The sequence below is a fragment of the Gordionus sp. m RMFG-2023 genome, chromosome 3 (assembly GCF_954871325.1).
Source record: "Gordionus sp. m RMFG-2023 chromosome 3, tfGorSpeb1-WG-v2, whole genome shotgun sequence".
Classification (NCBI taxonomy): Eukaryota; Metazoa; Nematomorpha; class Gordioida; order Chordodea; family Parachordodidae; genus Gordionus; species Gordionus sp. m RMFG-2023.
Window position 1 is genome coordinate 17,297,375 of NC_088777.1, and position 21,432 is coordinate 17,318,806.

Consider the following 21,432-nt stretch of genomic DNA (forward strand, 5'->3'; position numbering starts at 1 on the left):
TCTAAATAATAAAATTAAATCTATATATTACTTAATGGAATTATAAAAGAAATCATTCAGGGAGCTATCAAAAAAATTCATTTTTAGTTCAAGGGGATATTAAGGAGCCATTAAAAAAAAATTTTTGCTTCAAATTTTTCAGGGGGCTCGAGCCCTGCGCGCTCACCCGCGACTGGTCTAATACTTAAAACATTATATCCAGTCTAAACCTATATTGCTTTAACTTTAAAACGTTTGTAAAGGGATAGAAATGTCTCCTTGAAATAAATAATATATAACAAAATTAAATAGATAATTATTCATACATCTTTTATATTAAATTTATACAGATAATTTTTAGATAAGGATGATATAAAACTTTTTAGGAACATTTTAAGATCCAATTTATTAAAAAAATTTTATTTAATAAATCTATTACGATTAATAAAACTTAATTGATATAAACGATAAAGCCACCTCGAAGTTTGAAATTTTTTTATTTATTCTTCCTTTTTTGCTTTGAATATCATAATTCTTTGATATTTTTAATCATGTAGCTCATACATGACTGCTGCCACTGACTGCAAAATCGTTGATCTGCCAAATAAACTTTAACTTTATATAAAATTACACTAAACTTGTTTTAAAAATATGGAAAATGAAAATTATAAACTACTGAATTTGATCTCAAAAAATTCCAACGTATCTAAAGAAGACTTAGTTAAGTTGCTAAAATTAGTAGAGCAAACATCAAAGGAAGATTTGCTAAAACTTTGTCAAAATATTAAACTTGATTTATTATTTAATCATATCAATGAAACATCTGAGTAGAAAAATTTTAAATTAAACTAATCCATATATATAAAGTATAGACGATAGAACCCAAATTATCCAAGATATCTTAAAAGGGTTCCTGACCAAAATTGATAAGAATTTGTTGATTTATGAAAATATAATATGTGATGGCATAAATGCAAAGGTTTCATGGATTAGAAAACTCTATTTAGATTATGTATTATTAATAAATGATTTGGTTGATAAATATATATTAGATAAATGTTTTGAGTATAACTGAAGATCAGAGCATTCAATTATATAGCTATGACAAATTAATGAAAACACTTATTAAAACATTAGAGGATGATGATACAGATATAGCTCAACTTACTTTAGAAATTTTTAAAAATGTAATAATTTATTAAAATAATATTTTTATTTATTGATTTAAAGTTATTTCAGTCTCCTGATAATTTGAAAGTCTTTAATTCTCTTACAAATACACCATTATTGGAATATATCATTAGATTAATGGATAATGGCAATACTAATATTAAATTGCGTGGTTATGAAGTAAATTAGTATGTTTATATATTTGATTTTTTTCTTCTATATAGTTAATTATACAGATGGCTAAGATATCAACACAGACTTTAAATGATTGTGAATCTAAAAATTTAATAATGCCTCTTATAGAATGTTTGCCTGGGTGTATACCTCTTAAAAATATTAAGGATAATCATGATGTTTTGACTCAAGCAACTGTTTTAGAATTGATAGGAGATTTATTTGCAAAAAAATCAGAAGTGTGTGGAATAGTTATCAAATATTTAGATAATAAAAATATATTTAACAAATTGTTAAATTATGTATTTGAAAATAAAATGTTGATATATCCAACAGATAATATAAATCAAAATATTATAATAGATATTGATTTATCATTAAAATTTTTAATACTACCAGGTGCATTAAATAATTTAATTTGAAAATTCTCAACATTCATTTTTTTTAGGAATAATGAGATTTTTTGCAAAGGCTTTAGATTGTGTACCAGAATATTATGAGAAATGGGAAATTTTATTTAATGCGGTTTTCAGTGAATTATCAAGCAATGAAAATAACTCTTTAAATGGTGATGATGAGAATTGTATTACCATTGCAGCATGTTTAGATTTCTTATACAATATAACTCCAAATCGAAGAATCAAAGAAAATTTAATTCAAAACAGTAATTTAGTTTATCAATTTATATATGAATTAGTGATCTGCATTGGGCATAATTTTTCAAGCCCAGCTCAGCCCAAAATTTGCTTTATAAAGTTTTGCCTGGCCTGTACCCGAAATTTTTTTAAAAAAATTTTGCATGTCCAGCCCGAATTTATTTGAATATAGAAATAAATTTTTATACTCAATATAAACAATATATGTTATTTGGTGTATACTTTCTATAAATAAAATCACATATTTTTATTTTACATAAAAAATTCAACATAAAATTGATAAATTTAGATATATTTTAAAAAAAATTCTAAGGCCCAACCTGGCCCGAATTTTCTTAAAAAATATTAGGCCTACTTTTGCAGATCTTTAATATGAATTGTATAATTTTATTAATAAAATCTTTGAAATTAGTGTTGTTCCCAAATGCTCTTAAAACAATAGTCAAAATATATATGGGTGCAATAGGGACCAGTTTTCTAAGAATAAGAGCTATCAATACATTAGCTAATTTATTAAAAAGTGAACCTAAAAAAGTATATTCTAAACTTTGATTTTAATAAAATAAACAATAGGACATAGTTGATGGCCAAACAGATCATAATATGATACCCTTTAATTGGTATCACATAATATTAAAATATGCTAACGAATTCGGTTCTGCTGAGGTATATTTAAAAATAGTTTACATCTTGGTTATTCAGTAAAAAAAAACTACATAATTTATTATATAATCTTTTCTATATTATAAGCAAAGCTTATCACAGTTGGAATCGGCAGTATTTTACAATCGCGTTTTAGTCATGGTAGCATCACCTATTGACGAAGAAAGGGTAGCCATCCTAGAACTTTTGCTAGCAATCGCTAAATCATTGCCATGGGGCCCGATTGCCTTAATTTCTCAGTCGCCTCCTCAAATAACGGCGTATTTATTGTACAGAGGTGGTATTTCTCCAAAAAATAATAACCCTAGTTTAAACCTTAATATAAATTTGAACAAGAAGGACAAGGAATTAAAATATGAGATACTCCAAAGTGTTGCTAGTGACCGCGATTTTTACAAAAAGTTTCCGGGCCCCTTGGCCATTAAAATCAAAACATTTATGAAAGAGGGACCATATTACATTGAAACAATCTCTCAAAGTCAAACAGCTGAAACTATTAGTTTTTAAAGGAAAAAAAGTGAAGTAATTTTATTACAATATATTCAACTCTTTTCAACATGCTCAATAAATCGATATTATTTTTAAAATATATACAAAATCAACGTTATATTTTTTGCGCTATAATGTTAAAATTATAAAATCAAAATAAAATTGACTATTCATTACTACATGATTAAAAAATATTTTATCAAAAAGAATTCCAAATATTAAAATTTTTATCGTTAAAAAAATGATTTCTATAAAATTAATTGCATATAAACCTTGTTTTTATAACTCTCGGGGACTAGATTCTATTTATAAGATTCGGGTAAATATTTAACTCCAAACATCACTTTGATATCTAGATTTAGTGTGCAGATTTTTTATGTAGACTTCAGCTTCCTTTTCCGTCATTTTACCCTCATTTTCGCAAATATTAAGTAATATATTGTTAACATCTTTAGCCATATTCTTTGCGTCACTTTATAATTATACAAAAATATTTTGTTGTTAATCGATATGTAAAGAGTGTATAAATAAATCTGGTCAATTTATCATAATCCAAAAAACATCTTACAATTAATTTTGGGATTTTTTAAAAAATATAGTGGGTAGGGAAGACCTTCTGAGAATTTTTTTCTCCTGGATCAATTTTCAACCAAAAATTTAGTCAAGATTTTATGATAATTAAAAAATATATATTGTAAATTTTTGTTATTGCATCAGTGTGGTGGCTACGGATGGGGGGCGTTCAGATTATACGTTCAAATCTTCAAAAAATATTTTAAATTCTATATACCTCAGTAAAAAAATATTAATAAGTTTGTTGAATATGAAAAGTTTTCTATTAATAATAAATATAAAATATCTAGAGAATTAAAACTTATTTTCCTAGCACCAAGTGACAATTCCTTTTAACTCTCAATTTATATTTATCATCTAAGTTAATTAAATATTATAATAAAATTTAATTTTTGTGTTATTTTAATTAGAATTAACTAATATTATTGTTAAGAATTTATTATTGAGAAAAATAGGAAAAAATATGAATTTTTGATAAACCAGGCCAAAGGGCTTAAAACCCGTTAACAGGGGTCTGGGGAGATCCCTCCAGGTTTTTATAGTTGTGAATGAACCCCCTTAAAGAAAATTCTAGTGTTGTTAAAGTAACTAGTAGCATTTTTGCAAAAATATAACTAACTAGTTCCACTTGGAAAATTGTAGCCAACTGTAATTTGTTTTACCTGGAAAATTGTAACTGCTAACTGTAACTAGTTATATTTTTTAGAATGTAACTGGCAAAAGTAACTAGTTACTTAAAAAATATATATCTTAATAATTAATTATATTTACAATATGTTATAATTAATTAAAATTATTAATTTAAAAATTGATTAAATTTCTAATTCTGTATATGTGCCTTTTTATATTTAATATTGATTGATAATTGATGAGACCAATGAGTCAGATACAGAATATAATACGAATTTTGACTCTGACTTGTGATTTGATGAGGACATTCAAATGATTCCGAATTATGAAATAGAAATTACCCTCCTATAGTTATTACTAAAACCAGGGTTGTGAACTCGGACCCTGAACAAAACCCACCCAACCCTGGTATTTTATTTATCCAGATGAACCCTTTTTTAAATGTGAGGTTCAGGATTCAAGAATTTTTTAAATATTTTCATATATTTTTTATATTATAAAAAAATTTAACAGCATAAAAATTAATATGTAATTGTAAAAAACATTAAATATTTAAAATCTTTTTTTCAATATTAAAAATATTTTTTGTAAATTCGTGGAATTTTTTTTATATTAGTGTATCCATTTTATGTAAATTAAAAATTTTCTGAACATTGAACCCGAACCGGGTTCAGAGATTTTTCACTGAACATGAACTCTTTTTTTAGAAAGATGGTTCACAACCCTGACAAAAACAAAGAACTTAAATGTAAAAATACCTTGGCCAAGCTTTGAAGAATATTTTTGATTTCACAAAAAAATCTAGTAGTACAGGCAATATTAATGTTAAATGTCTCCTATGCATCTAAGACACCCACAGCCAATCTACGGAAACACATTTTTATGTTTATTTTCACATAAACAGTGTCAAATAATTGTACTAATTTTAGTTAGATGTACATGTGACGAGATTTTTGTTTTTCTTAATATTATATAGAATTATTAATTAAACTAACTCTTATGAATAATATAAATTAAATATTCTTTATATAAAATTTTTTTTTTAAAGAACACATAATCAATCCTTAAAAAAGTAAACTATAGATAATAAGAAAAATAATTCAGCCCTATCAAATAAATTAAAACAAACAAAATAAACTTTCGTAGAACTTAAAATTTTTAAGGTATCAGCAAAGATGAGGATTTTATTGAGCTAATAAATATTCTGCAACCTAATATGAAGATAAATTTAGACAAACCTTAATTAAAAGAATATCTAAATATGTCATTTAAATGAAAGATGTTTTAAGTGAAAGATTATTAGCAGTTTTGTGTGTACAACAGCAGTTTCATTTGGGTTAACTAAATGACTACCTTCACAGGTAGTAATGCAAAATCGCTAGATTTGAACCAATTTTTAAAAAGGCTAACTCAATATTTTAGCCAGAAAAATATTGCCTAAACTTCAAGATTTCGCTAACAGATGCCCAAACTTTTGTACCACATATGAACAGAATCTTTAGGCTTGCATAATATTTTCATGGAGAAAATATTGTTTACCGTATTTAAAAATCGGCTTAAATGAGGTATTTTGCATCGATATTCGAAGGCACAGACGATGTTCTTATACATTAAACTTAGTGGTAACACGCCAACAAGATCCTTTTAGAGGATGATGATTATAAGAGCATATAACATTGTAGAACCATGCCAACGTTTATGGAATTTACAAAATAAATCTGGATCATTCAACTACCATATCCCGTATTACGAAGCTTATTTATGGAGAAACGAGCGTGTCTTTTAAAAAATTTAGCAAGCCCGAATTTTTATAAAAAAATAGTGTGCAAATAAATATATTTTATTTCGGTGTAATCATTTTTTTTATCAAATGATTGATTAAAATTTGGTAAATTTTATATAAAATTAAAAAATAATGTATATAAATGATTTATAAGTAAATTGTAATGTAACTAGATACTTTAAAAATATAACTGTAATTATTAACTAGTTTCATTTAAAAATAGTTATGCTTAAAAAGTAACTTAACAATACTAAAAAATTCCTATTTAGGTCACTGAATTGCATGTTATTGTATAGCTAATCAAAAATTTATATATATTTTTTAAATTATGAAAGAATTAATTTAAGATTGAATAATAATATTTTGATATTAAAGGTGGTATAAAAAATTGATCATAAATAAAGAAGTTAGACTTACCCACATATATAAATATGACCTAATTTCTTGTCCAATATATCCCAAATAAGGGATCTATTTTGCTTCATCAAGTCGGTAACATATATTTTTTGCGGTTGATCTCGAGAAAATGCGACAAAAAGTTCAGATAGGACTCCGTCTTCCTTATAGGCTTAGATAATATTTTTTTAAAAAAAATTGTTACATCAGGGTAGATTAGATAACGATGTTTTTTTTACTTCCTAGCTCTTCTTCATAGATGTAATCATTTTTTTTATTGCGACATCCAAAAAAGAGTATATTTTGGCCCATCGGTTTACCTATAGATCATTAAAATTTGTTAATATGTGGAAAGGTTAAAATTTTACCACATAAAACCTTGGTAACTGATTTATATTTTTATTCTATTCAATTTAAATTTAAAATGGATATTTGGTTGTTTATTAGAATATTAATTAATAACTATAAAATAATTTAATTAAATATATAAATAATCGTATTGACATTTTTAAAATACCTTCGTCCTTGAAAAACTTTTTATGCTGCAAAAATCCCCTAAACGGAGCCAATCCTGTACCTGGTCCTATCATAATTATTGGTAAATTTTTTTTCAGAGGCAATTTAAATTGTGATCTCCTCACATAAATAGGAATTTTTGTCGATATATTTTTGTGATCACCATAGTTTTCTTTATTCATTGAATTTGGCAGGTCATTTTCGCGTGTAATTTGTTTTGAATTACTTGAAGAAGCGATTATTTGAGATAGCCAATTAGTGGCGACCCCTATAAGTTATGGTAAGAAAATTTATAAACCTCTGTCTCCCATATAAATTCTTAAAGTATATTTTTTTATCTCAAGTGAAGTTTTAATTCTTAATTATAATTAATTACCTTTTACAATTTTACCCGAAGGAGTCTTCCATTCTAAGACAACGGCAGTTATATGAATCGAGTCCGGATATATCTTAATTTACGTACAAATAATTTTGACTATTTTAAAAAAAAATTATCAAATGAAAAAGATTGAAATAGAGAATTAATTTGAAAAATAATCAATCATCTATTCAATAAGATAAATTGAACAACTTTCGGAGATGATGAAATCGAATAATAACGTTGTTGCAATCTGGGTAACAATTCGCATATATGATCCAACGGGGCCTTTAAGGAAGGATAATTTTGTAGCAAAGATAAGATATCTAAATGTTCTTTTATAACCTTTTCTGCATACATGAGCTAAAAAATAATTTTATTGACATATATATTTAGTTTATCATATTCTATTTAAGGGAAAATTTGCATTATTCGTGATTAATAAACTAAAAAGGTTAACATTTTTTAATCAAAAACTCTTTCGTATGTATGTATACATTGATTTATTTTTTCTATTATAATATATTTGCCAAAATAAAATTGAATGGTTATTATTTATTTAGGATAGGCTAATTCATTTTTTTATTTTGGCATAAAAATGTATTCTATTCTATTATTACAGAATGATAAGTGTTATACCCTATATAAAAAACTACCTTAATTTGAATACTACTACAATCAACAATAATTAAAATTAGATATAATCAAATTTTTAAAAATGCTCAGTACTTATAATATAACAAATTTTAATTTTTGCCAACTTTAGCTCATGTCTGATAAATATAAATCATTAGGACGATAAAAATTTGACTAAAAAAGAGCAATCGCTTAGTTGGCTCAAATTAAAGTGTTAACCAACAATAATTTTTTTTTAAATATTACCTTACCTTCCGGAATGTACTGTGACATTAAAAGCAGTTCATCTTTTTCCTTTTCATCCATCGTGTATTTAGCGAGATCTTTAAGAACGTTTGTTCTCAATGGGGAAGTAATGTCTAGGTAATAAGTCAACGCGGTTTTATAACTACAAGGGCAGGGAAATGGATTTTTCTTGTTTGACTCATCTGAAAATTCAAATATGTATTTATAAGATATTATAAGTTACAGAAAAGAGAAAACGTTAATAAATATAAAAAAAATAAAATAAAATATTAAATATTTCCGAAATTGCATATTTTTTTAAAAAAAAAACCATGTACCATCAAAATTTGAAAGTTTTTCTATTTCTATAGTTAATTTTTATTTCTATTGGATTCTCAAGATATGATGTGGGCTAATAGTTATAAATTGAAAGGTTTTCGTTTAGCGATATTTTTCAAACAATATATTCAAATGTTATAGTCCATATTGAAAAACTTTATATTCCGTTAAAAAATAACGCAAAATAGTTTGCGCTTTTTTGTGCTCTATTTAAAATTACTATAACAATTTAAACAAGGGTTTTCTAGAAAAACACAATGCTAAACGCTTCTGCTCAATTTGTAAGCACTTTAAGATTCGCCTATAACTTGAACATTTTTAGATCAATTCAAGGTAAACAAATACAGGATAGAAATCAAGAATTTTAATATAGATTATACCATCTAAGTTGACAAGCGAAATAATTTGATCCAAATCAATATTCAGTGCATGACCTATACTATCCACTAAGTCTTTATCATTTTGGGGGTATATAGCTATGTGGTCACCTGGTTCATATCTAGTTAATAATAAAATATTTAATATGAAAAAAATATAGTTACAACACATTTTCGATAAGAATTGCTATAAAATATTTATCATGGTCATTAATTTTGAAAAAAAAAATTAAGGAAATAATTTTAGAAATGCACTTGAGACGTGATCCAGTTATATCTAATTCAATGTGCATGCACTTTCTTTCCTGGCTTTTAAAAATGTTCTTGTTAACTTGGATCGAAGCTAAAAAGGGATTTTTGGAATCATAAGGTCTGTAAAAAAGAAGAAAAAAAATTATATATTATCGAAAATTGTAAGTGTTACTATTTTACATTTTTTGATTTTTATATGATCCCAATCTTGCGTATTCTCCTGTAAATATTTTTTCTGGTAGTAATTCATCAGATTTATAGGTGACCAGTTTATATTGACGATTGCTTAAATCAAATTTTAAAAAAATATATATTGTTGAAAATATTAATATAGTTGACAACCCTATTAAAAATATTTTTAAAGAACTTAAAAAAACATTTAAAGTATTTTTAGGGTTGTCAACCTTATAAAAGAAATTATTAATATTTTGAAAAATAGTTTTACTTTCCATCACCAGCTTTAAGTGTTAGATCATATAACTTTTCAGCGGCTTCCCAAAATTTTTCCTTCCAACCCATAAAATCTTCTTCAATACTATTTTTAAAATATTGAAATTTGGGTCACTAAAAATTTTTTTTACACTTTTTGTAAATCAAATTTTAAAACTTAAAAGAAAGAAAAAAATTAGGACTAAGGCCGTGTCTTAGATCAACCGGCTAAATAGCCAAAAAGAAGCAAAAGAAAATTTTTTTTTGAAAAAAAAGAAAGAAAAAAAAACATTACCAAAAAACGAGAATAAAATACGAAAAATAGCAATGCCACCAAACACTTAAAATAAACCAAAATAGAGTGTCCTCGATCAAATACTTTTTAGCCTATACTAAAATACAACTAAGTATACAAATTAATCTGACTATGGCCTAAAAGCTTTATTTATAGTACTAGAGAATCGGTGAATAATTTTAAAATATAGAGAAAGAGAATCAAGCTTTATTATGTTACAATGAACGAGGCCGAGCCCAGTCGTGGATACCTACCTTGCTTTCGCTAAAGCCTTGGACTCCATATGGCCTAAGCTATATACAGTAATACCTCAGATAGCCACAAGGGGATCTCCTTTTGAGGTTATGACTATTTAATATTCCTTACACCTTAACATATTCAATATAAATTTTTTAAATCTTTCTTAATTACCAGGAATCGTCATCTCCTAATCCCAGTTCACTTATGCGCTTAGCACCGCATTCTTCGAGTTTCTTATCGTAAAATTTACCCATAGCATTGTAATGTTCGTACGTTTTGTTACCTAAACCAAAAACCTGGAAAAAATATGAATTATTATTATATTCGATAAATATTTTATAAATCATAACTAATATAGAAAAAGAAAAAATTGAGCAGGTTTTTTTATTGCAAGAGAGAAAACTTTTAAAAAGCGATTTTCTGAATAAGGCGATGATTTTCGCCGGTTTAAATTAAATCTAATCTAAGGTATAAATATTGTTGTAATATTCAGTTAAACAAGAAATATCTTATTCAAATTGTTTAAGATGTACTTGTAAACAAAAAAAGAAATAGTTTATTCAAATTATTTCGATATTATTTTTTTAGCAGACTATGTAAATGAATATTTAAGAAAAGATATGTAATTGAAATTTTGTGAATATTAAGCCACTTTTCAAAATTTTGAAATTTAATTGGTTTAACCTATCTCCTTTAATTTTTTTTTGTTACTTTTTCCTTTTATGTTAATTTAAATTGATTAATTTATAATTAATAGAGTTTAATAAAGAAATTAGAAATTATATTATGGTTTTAAAAGGATAATTTTATTATTTAATTTTCTTTCTTTTGTATTTAGAAAGGCTCTAATACCCAACTTAACACAAATATTAATCAGTATTACTATTTAAATTATTTCTTTAGATATATACCGAGTAATTAAGTCCGTTTAAAACGGGTGGAGAGTTTTCTAACAATTCGTATAAATCTCTAGCATTATCCGTTGGGTCCCCTTCACCGTATGTGGCCATTATGAACAATACTATGTTATTTTCAATCGAAATAAGTTCGGGTATTTCGTCCTAAAAGGTTAAAAAATTATTTCCTGTAACAACTATAATTGATAATATTAGATGTGATAATAAATTAGGCTTTTAATAACAGAATTCTAATTGAGTGAAGTGAGATAAACTATTTCTAATATTATAAGTTGGTGGTGCACGAAATAAAGTATAGATTAGGAAAAATAATAAGATGGAGATATTTTTTTAAAAAATAGCATTTTATGTATCTGGTTGCAGAGTCACTGGTTCCTATACCACCCTAAGCTTATTAAGCAAGGCACCCCCTAAAAAAGAAAGGGCAACATTTATAAAAATTATTGAATATCGAAATCGCGTGTTCGAGGCTCTTAGAGTATTTTATTTTTTATAAAAAATATTTCCCTGTTTTTTAGACTGATATTTAATTTTAAACTGCTTTTATTGTCTATTCGTACTTTTTTAAGAAATGAAAATTTCATTTTGTGTTGGGCTGACGCCTTTTTAAAAAAATAAGAAATTATTCACGATCCAAAAAAATCTTAAATTCATAATTTTAAAAAAAAATTAATGAATTTATATAAAATATGGTTAAGTTATTGATGTGTAGATTTTTTCAGTAAAAAAAATCCCAGGTATCGATGATATCTGCCCGATACCAAAAGTATCGATTTCTTTTTTCTTAAAGGAAAAGTGTAGATACTATTGGATATCTTACATTATATATATATATAACTTTATATAATATGCAATGTCAATCAAATAATGTTTAAATGTAGGTTAGTAGATTATTTATTTAATTATATAACATCTTATGACAATATTATATGATATGCATGTAAGACATCATGTCAATTACTATGGATTAGCGAGATAAAGTGATGTTCGAAAAATTAACTCCTTAGTTTAGTTTTATTTTGTTATATGATAAATAAAATTGGTGTTATCTTAATATGGAGTTGATATTTTTTCATTTATATTTCAATGGTGCTTGTGACGATGGAAACGGTAATTCTAGGTTAGTATGGATCACATTAAATATAAACCTGTAAGGTAAAACAGTGGTTTTAAATTCATAATTCATATTATAGATAAACACAACGCAAGGACTTTTTAAACAAATTAAAATTTTTAAGTTATAAATTTATATATCTAAAAAGGTTAGAATTTTTGAGAAACTAATAAAGGGTAAAATTAGTTATCAATATTAAGTAAGGATTTTACAAGGGGTAAAATATAGATAGATATTAAGAAAATTAAAAGACAAGAAATGGAAAGACCATTATATATTTCCAAAATAATAATTTTAAAATGAGTCTGTAAATGTATATGGAAATATTTTAATAAAAAAGACAATTGTCATGAGAATAATAGTTGTAAATCGAATTTTAACTCGAATAAAAAGAGTTGCAAGCAAGACTGGATATTTTTAATTTAATAAAAATAAAATTTGTTTAAATTTAAGTTAGGATTTCATATATATATATAGACATTATATTAATTATGGGAAAGGGTTATATTTTGATATTTATTAAAATGTAATATAATTCAGAAAGGGGTATTATTTGGAATTATGAGGGTACGGAAGTAGAGAATTTATATGGAGTATTTAATGTGGGAAAGTGAAAAATTTGTTATAAAAATATATATAAATAAAAATTTTGCGGTAGAAAATTTTTATGTGTTTATAATATATAAAATTTTATAGAAAGATAAAATTAGTGATTATAATTATGGTAAAGATATAAATTTGTATAATAGGTGATTTCTAAAAAATATATAGAATGAGATTTTTTGTGGTAAAATTTTTATTATTTATATATATATAATACGATTTGAGCCTTTAAAAGGGTGGACATGGGTGTTGGCACATTTTTAAATAATGTTGATATATTATTAATGTGATTTATTGTGAATGATGTGCTAATGTTATTTAATTATGAATTAACTATCCATTTTTAATTAATATGATGGATTTTGAATGGGGTGTTAATATTAGTTTAATAATTTGAATTAAACATATATAGTATTTAGTTTTAAATGATAAACATATATGGGATATATTTGAATTTAAAAGAAATGTTATCATTGCTGAAACATATATGATTGTTTATTGTTAAATGCTAGAAGTGATGCATTTAAATTTAAAGAAATCTTATCATTAGAATTTGTTTTAAATGATAAGTTGTAAAATATTTAAAATTAAAGAATTTTTATTATTATGATTGTAATGGTAATAAATTAAAAAAAATTTCATTATGATTGGTTTTTAATGATAAGTTGTAAAAAAGAATATATAATCATTATGGTTGTGAAATGTTTAAATTTAAAGAAATCTTATCCTTATAATTTGTGCCAATGATAAGGTGTAAAATATGTGAATTTAAAGAAATCTTATTAATTTGATGTGTTTGTAATGTTGAGACATCATTTGATTTTACAATATCATTTAATTAAGTCCCTCAATTATATAACAATATTCCTTTTCCTATATTATTTTTTTATAAATTAAATTTTTATTTGAAAGAAAATATTCATTGATTATGTATATTTAATAAAATTGTATTTATATTTAATCTATATATTTTTAATTGTGATTATGCCACCAAAATCATTTTTCTACGATTCCTACTCTCAAATGATTATGTTAAAAATATTACTTTACCTCATCTTATTTTTTTTGAAAATTAAATTTTTATATGAAAGAAAATATCATCTTGATACTCTATTGATTTTTATTAAATTCATATACAAATTTGATAAAATATTATTATTTAAAAATTAACATGGATGGTATAATTTATAATATAAAGTATATAGTAAAATATTTTATATATAAGTACAAGTTTAAAAAAAAAATTAATACAATGCGTGATTTTTTAAAAAAAATCAGGTGGTGAGGTCGGGCCAGGATGTTTTAAATATTTGATAGTTAGATCTAATTAAAGAGAAGGTTATTTTCTGCTTGAATTTATAAAATGGAGAAAGGTATGATTTTTTTATTGATTTGGATATTATTTTGCAGATATCTAATTCCGCTAGTCCAAATGAGCAGGTTGATGTAGCTGCTATGGGAACAAAGTGGTTGTCACACATTAGGTGTGAGTATTTTATATTTTTTAAAGATTCGGCTCTGTAAAAGGGATCATGTGAATTATTAGATGGGGCCCTGGGATCAATGCAGATAAAATCCCACATTAAAGGCTTTCCTATTAAAAAAGGTACGATTGTTTTGCCGTCAGGGCGTTTTTTATCTATAAAAGATGTCGTTTCTAAAATACAAAGAAAATTGATTTTATTTAAAAAGGAAGCTATTATTGAAATTATTTTATCATGTCGGCTGATTTTTGATATAAATTTACAGTGGAGAGCGTGTCTTCCATACGCATCTGCCGATTGATTGCATTTAATGCAAGTATATTGGTTTAGGAAAGGTACGCCCAGGCGTAAATTGATTGCATAACGAAACGAGTCGTTATCTATTAGTTGGTTATTTAAAATGCTGGGATATGAGTCCAACCATTCATGGCCAGAGTTGTTAAATAATGTGTTCTGAGGAGGGATTTATATTGGTGATCATTGCTCAAGTTAATGCAAGCTAAGGAAAGAGATACCAATCCTTGATCTCAATCTTTTTGTTTTGTTAAATCTGGTGGGGCTGTGTTTGGTAAAACATTAATATTTCAACAACGTAAGGCTTCATCTAATTTACTGATTTGGTTGATGAGATGAAGGAAACAAGGGCTATATTTAATGCCGATCTTAGACCTAGTCCTCCAGATTTACAAGGGAGAGTTGCTTGAAGCCATGAGTTAGAATCAAGTTTGATGTATAATAACTCTGTCACCATTTGTAGTATCTTTTGTTCGTATTCTTTTAAAAGAATTTCAAAAGAGAAGGCACCAGAAGTTTTTAAGCAATACTGGATATGTGGTATTAAAAGAGTGTTTTTGAGAATGAAATATGCTTGATGGTTGGGTTATTTTTTTAAGATCGATAGTTTGGAGAATAGTGATTGAAGGTAATTATTTAAAAAATTAAAAATTCCCTCTGCACGTCCCAGTGGGGCTCTTAATATACTGAAATCTTGTAAAGGTGTCCGTCTAAAGTTATCTAATATAATGTCTGTGGTGGAGAAGAATAAATTTCGCATTATTTTATATTTAAGGATAAATTAAGTTCATCAAAGTGTTTGTTAATTATATCTAGACAATTCTGGATTAAACAAATGGTCCCCGATATAGTACAATGGTCAAGGTACCAGACGTGTAGATTGAGTTTGCATAAGAGAACAATCACTTATTAGTTTAGGATATAGCAAAAAAGTAGTGGTCCTAATGGGTCACACTGTTGGAGGCCTTCTGCAGAATTAATAATATAATCATTAAATTTGAGTAAGGAAGGAATGCCATAGCTAAGATAGATGTAATTTATGTAATATATATTTTGATTGCTAGTATTTTATAAAGAAATATATCATATATGTTTCATTAAACTCCTGAGGTGTTAGAAGATAAGAAAATGGTGTACATATAGGAATAATGGTAGCGAGGAGCTCTGACTCGAATTGAACGCTTGAAAAAGATTATGAGATGATGGTATCAAATAAATTGATAAAAAATGAAACGAATTTTGGAGATAATATGGAAAAATGAAGCGAATTTTGGAGATTATATGGAAAAATGAAGCGAATCTTGAAAATTAAATGAAATAATATTTTTTTTTGGAGAATGTAACATGTGGTCTGTGAAGAGTGGGCGTGTTGTAATTGCGTATTTTTACATTATATTAATATAACTTTATATAATATCCAATGTCAATCAAACGTTTAAATGTAGATTAGTAGATTATATATTTAATTATATATAATATTTTATGACAATATCATGTGATATGCATGTAAGACATCATGATCACTATTGATTAGTGAGATAAAGGTGATGTTCGAAAAACCAACTCCTTTGTTTAGTTTTATTTTATTATATGATATATAAAATTGGAGTTATTTTAATATGGAATTATATCAATGGTGATATTTTTTATCTATATTTCAGATACATCTAAATATTTCATTAAAAAAATGATATTCTTTACTATGTCACATTCCTCAGGGTCAACTGCTATGCTTTTGAGTCCGTATTTACGCGCATCTTGTACTAGTCGATTAGCAAAACTCTCAGCTGTTCCCGTTTGAGAACCGTAAAACACGAAAAAATTCTTGCCCTAAGATTTAAATTAATTTGTAAATAATTATTCAAACTTGTCATATTTAGGCTATAACTTAGGTCTTTATAAAATAGAATCAAATAATAAAATCTTCGTATTCAATAAATGTATAAATTTCGAATCGAATCATTTAGTATTAGATATTTTTAAAAAATTAATTTTCGTATATTTTATTTAGTAAACAAAGGAAGAATAAAATTAAGTTGTTTCTTCTTTTAGAATAATGATATTTTTTGATAATTATATTTCTGCCTATAAAAAATAAATGCTTACACAAAATGTAGAAACACACTATTATTTCCTCTCTTTCAGATTGCATTATCTTTATAAATATTTATTTTAATTTGGTTCTAGGAAATTTTAAACAAAAAATCACTATTACAATCATAAAAATTAATGAGGCAATTACCAGAGAAAATAAAACTCTATTACAGTCGCTTTTAATTTCCAAAAAAATTAATTAATTATGAATATTTGTATATTATTTTAAAATTAACGAATAATTCAAAAATTTACCAAAATTTACAAATTATCTATATTCATCATTTGCCAAAGAATTTGTATTACTATTCGTATTTGTAGATTTCGAATCTAATAGCAAATTTAATTTAATAATTTTAGATAGGCTTACTCTAACAAGATAATACGAGCAATATTTTTTGTTATCCCAATCTATGTCTATTCAAAAATGAATACTAATCAAATAATGAAAATCGAATAACTATTCATATTTGATTGGTAAAATTACGAATATTAGATTCGTTTTTGAATATGCCTATCCCAAACGATGATTCTAGAAACATCTCGAATTTGAGTTGTAAAAAATAATTGGGTTCCATTATGCTACTTTTCAGTGGCGTTCGTTAACTTTTATCATTTAATGGTCCTGAAGGTGTCAATAATTTTATTTATTCAACTGTATAATTAAATAAATGTTTTACAAAGTTAAATTAATATTATTTTGCGATGCCAATGAGTCGCACCTATGAAAAACCCCCCGAAGTGTTAAATAATTTGCTCAAAATATTTCAAATAAAATATTGATATTTTTATAAAAAAAAATGATAAAATCAATTAAAATGGATAAACAATTATTATAATGGTAAATTATTATGGAGTGAAAAAAGAAAAAAAATATGATCTGGAGAATATAACTGAATTTTTTTATTACAATGAATGATATGTGCTAATGATTTTTTATAAAACAATTTACCCTTTATAAATAAAACAAATTAAGGATGTATGGCACAGCTAGGAATAAGCTACGCCATTGCCGCCAGAAGTGAGTTGCCTTAACACCATTAAAATAAAAATTAAAGTGAATTTAAAACATATAATAAAACAAAAAAATCATTTTAAGCACCTCTAAATATAAAAAAAAAAGAAGCTAGCGATACCTGAGTTCTGCCCAAACAAAATGTTTTTTGAGCAGACCTAAATCTTAAATCATATATAACGATGGCCAATATATGAAAGTGTATAAATAATTACCCCAGATTTGAGTTTGGTGATGACACTTTCGGTACCTGTAGAAACAGCATTCGACGTGCTAAAATAATTCATTATTTTTATAAAAAACTACATTATATAAATTAATTTTAATTTTGATTTAAAATGATTTGATGATAAATATAATTATGCTAAAAAAAATTAATCGTGATAAATAAATTAGATAACCTTTTAATTTATGCTGAATTTATTGTTATTATATTTTAAATGAATAAGCAAATAATATTTTTATTTGGATTTGAGGGGGAGATGGTAAGAAAATAAATATTCAATAATAATGAATTTATATATTTTGTTTATTTATTATCTGTTAAAGAGTAATGGAATATTTTTCTCAAGAATATTTTTCTCAAGAATTATTTTCTGTGATTTATTTTTGATAGTCAAAAATCGACATGAATATATTTTATGAAATTACGTTTGAAAAACTTTAATGCCATCTAATAATATAAGATATCTATTATATGAAAATAATTAAAACCAATATACTTAAATTTAAGCAAAGAGGGTGAATGAACTTTAATAATTTCTTATTAAATGCATTTTATTATTAATATCTTAATTAATTTAAGATGAATTTTTGGAAATTTATAAACTTACTAAGAGTTACTTTACTATAATTTAAACAAACTTAATCAATAAGTTTTATTTTATAACACTCAACTTTATAATATTTTAAAACATGTTATTTGAACCATAACGTTTATAATATTGTAGACTTTCTAATTATTTGCCACAAAAACCATAAATTATAGTTTGGGTAATTTTAAGGCAAAAAATTTTTTAGAAAAATTTGAGTCAAAATTATATTTTATTAAGATATTAGAAATGAAATATTTAATCTACTAAATATATAAATTCATTTATATTTCACATTTGTTTTACAAAAATAATTAAAATGTTTATTAATATGTTAAAAAACATTATTTTCAAAAAAAAAATGGAAAATTTTTGGAAATGGCCAGCTAATTTTTCTTCCACTTTCAAGGGCATGGCTTGCCCCAGCATATCCTCCCTAATACATAACTAGTTTTTTTTTTAAATGTGTCTCTTTAAGTTATTTTCAATTTACTTTTTAGCTAGCCAAAAAATTAATTATAACTTTCTTTTTTTCCCTCTTTATTCTATGTTTTTTTTATTTTTACTCCACTAATTATATTTTAATGTTAAAGAGCACATGATTTATTGATGACAAAAAAAAGTAATGAATTAAAATTCAAATATGATATATTATAGTAATTTGTCCGATAACATAAAAAACAATCTTAAAGAAGTGGGAGAAAATAATTGTGATACCTCTATCAATATTTTATATTGTAAAATATATTCTCAATAGATAAGAGATGTACATGACATTTTTTTATTAATACTACTGATTCTGTAACCTAAAATGTAATTGTAGCATTTATTTAAAAAAAACAAGATATGATTTATTAATAATATAAAGATTTTCATTTATTTTTCATTATGAAATTTATAGAATTAAATTAAAAGTAAAAAGAAATAAGAAAAGAGTATCTATTTTTATCTTACCATTTTGTTGGTTTAGAAACTAGGTTTTTTTTATATAAAATCCTAACTTAATGTGGGCTAAGAAAATCCTTTAATTTATGAAGGCTATTATTTTTGGATGAGTCAATAGTATCACTTAAAATTGAAGGTATCAATAATACTGATACCACAAGTATCATTTATTAGTGTTCATATCCAAAATTTATATCAGAGAACATTAATAAAAGCATTCACTCATTTGGAAAACAAAAAAATTGGTATAAATTTAATGTTGGCTTATCTATAATGTTGTTAAAAAGCTTGTTTTGAGTGATTTTTTTGAAAGGGTAACTCGATGATATATCCATAAAAATATTACACTCAAGATTTTGCTGATAGATGGCACAAAGATTTGAACATTTATTGACAAAATCTTGAGTTGGCAATATATTTCTTACTAAAATATTGAGTTAGGCATTTTTAAATCTCAAATCAAGCCATTTATTAGCAACATTACTTATCTAACTACTTTAAAAATTTGTGACCCCCATCTTAACTAAAATATTTATATAAATGTTTTTTCCATAGTTATATAATTGTCAAATTTATGAAAAAATTGAGATCAAAAATTAAAATAATCACATTTAGATAAATCGGTCTTTCTTTTGCTTCAAATATAAAATTCAAAAGATTAAATTGTGAGTGAAAAGTAAATAAAACTGCAGCCTCATTAGGAGGAAGAATATAGGGGCTCAAGACAACTTGAATTTTTTAGATATATGGTCTCTTTTTGCAAATTTAAGGTAAAATTACCTTTTGTGCTAATTTTAAATAGAAATACTATTTGTGTTTTTTTGGCTAATGTTATAAATAAAAATTGGGCCCCTCAAGTTGAAAAAGCTAGCAACACTAATGAAATAAAGTATAGTAGGTATTTTGAATAACCACAACATTTTTTTTTATTTTTTTTAAATTAAAATTTTACAATTTGTTACGAAAGTCATAAAATTTGAAGTAATCTAATATAAGCATTAACAGTATTTTAATTAAATAACAATTAAAAATAGCTTTATAAGAATATTATACCAAAGTTCTTTTATATATTTCTTAAACTTAATACATTATATATTTTGTAACAAAAAGTATACTGTAAATGTAGCACAATTAATATAATTTTAGAGTCTTATAAATATTGAAATTTTAAATTTAAAAGTAATCATAATTAAATAATTATTAATTTTTACATTAATGAAAATGAAGTGGTAGAAATCTGTTGTGAATTTTTTTTACGATAGAAGATATAATAATATCCGAGAATAAAGAAGGCTGATAACAATATAACATCTCCCACCCCTATTAAAGGCCCTTGAGAATTATTTTCCATATTTCGTGACAAATTAATAATAAATTTTAAAAATATATGAATGAATGTTAAACCAGTCAAAGACCTTATGGGTTCGGTTTGTTTCTACGTTTCTATGGGCGTATAACTGCAAAAAAAATAATAATATAAATGTTTGCGGTATAGTTATGCCTCGATCGTCATGGGTCACATCACCCATCCCCGCCCAAAAAAAACGAATGACGGTATTGCCTCCTTCAAAACCATCACCTCATGTGCTATCCCAAAAATTTTATTCTCTCACCATGAAAATATGTCATTTCAAAAATTTTATTCTCTGATCTTTACACCTTATGATATTTTAGGCCCCTCTAAGTTAAAAAAATAAAAGGAACTTTAAATCAAAAATATACTTCCCTTTCCATCCTACTTCCATTTAATCAAATAATAATATCGTCTTCAATATTATCTATCCATTCTAATTCAATAATAATCTTGCGTTACATTTATGGTTTAGCTTGGGTACTATATTCATCTTTTTGCTGATAAGGCATAAACATAGGCGTAGCGAAGTCAGAAATTTATCACTTTTTGTGAAAGCTAATAAAAAAATATCCCCCTTAGTCCTGCCCCCCTCCCTGACCTACGAAAATGTATGCATATAT

General features: G+C 25.0%; 2 protein-coding genes across 4 annotated transcripts; one reads left to right on the plus strand and one right to left on the minus strand.

Annotated features, from left to right (window-relative positions):
• The first annotated feature begins 560 nt into the window (after nucleotides 1–560).
• LOC135927495 (26S proteasome non-ATPase regulatory subunit 5-like) lies at nucleotides 561–3,307 on the plus strand. Of its 2 annotated transcripts, none has more exons than XM_065463505.1 (9): nucleotides 561–806; nucleotides 847–991; nucleotides 1,032–1,166; nucleotides 1,210–1,329; nucleotides 1,374–1,722; nucleotides 1,772–1,987; nucleotides 2,392–2,513; nucleotides 2,553–2,645; nucleotides 2,730–3,307. In XM_065463505.1, exons 1-9 carry the CDS (start codon nucleotides 631–633, stop codon nucleotides 3,147–3,149), a joined length of 1,776 nt encoding a protein of 591 aa, XP_065319577.1. In that variant the 5' UTR covers nucleotides 561–630; the 3' UTR covers nucleotides 3,150–3,307. The 2 variants fall into 2 exon arrangements, with proteins under 2 accessions (XP_065319577.1, XP_065319578.1); XM_065463506.1 differs by having other exon boundaries at nucleotides 655–806; nucleotides 852–991.
• Nucleotides 3,237–20,845, minus strand: LOC135927494 (NADPH--cytochrome P450 reductase-like). 2 transcript variants are annotated; one of them, XM_065463503.1, is made up of 16 exons: nucleotides 20,670–20,845; nucleotides 17,917–17,974; nucleotides 16,294–16,422; nucleotides 11,092–11,241; nucleotides 10,352–10,476; nucleotides 9,662–9,751; nucleotides 9,397–9,501; nucleotides 9,220–9,336; nucleotides 8,968–9,086; nucleotides 8,270–8,451; nucleotides 7,601–7,750; nucleotides 7,406–7,478; nucleotides 7,031–7,297; nucleotides 6,753–6,833; nucleotides 6,535–6,685; nucleotides 3,237–3,603 (listed from the first exon to the last, which is right to left on the minus strand). In XM_065463503.1, exons 1-16 carry the CDS (start codon nucleotides 20,807–20,809, stop codon nucleotides 3,459–3,461), a joined length of 2,082 nt encoding a protein of 693 aa, XP_065319575.1. In that variant the 5' UTR covers nucleotides 20,810–20,845; the 3' UTR covers nucleotides 3,237–3,458. The 2 variants fall into 2 exon arrangements, with proteins under 2 accessions (XP_065319575.1, XP_065319576.1); XM_065463504.1 differs by lacking the exons at nucleotides 3,237–3,603; nucleotides 6,535–6,685; nucleotides 6,753–6,833 and adding an exon at nucleotides 6,885–6,975.
• Between the last annotated feature and the right edge of the window lie 587 nt (nucleotides 20,846–21,432).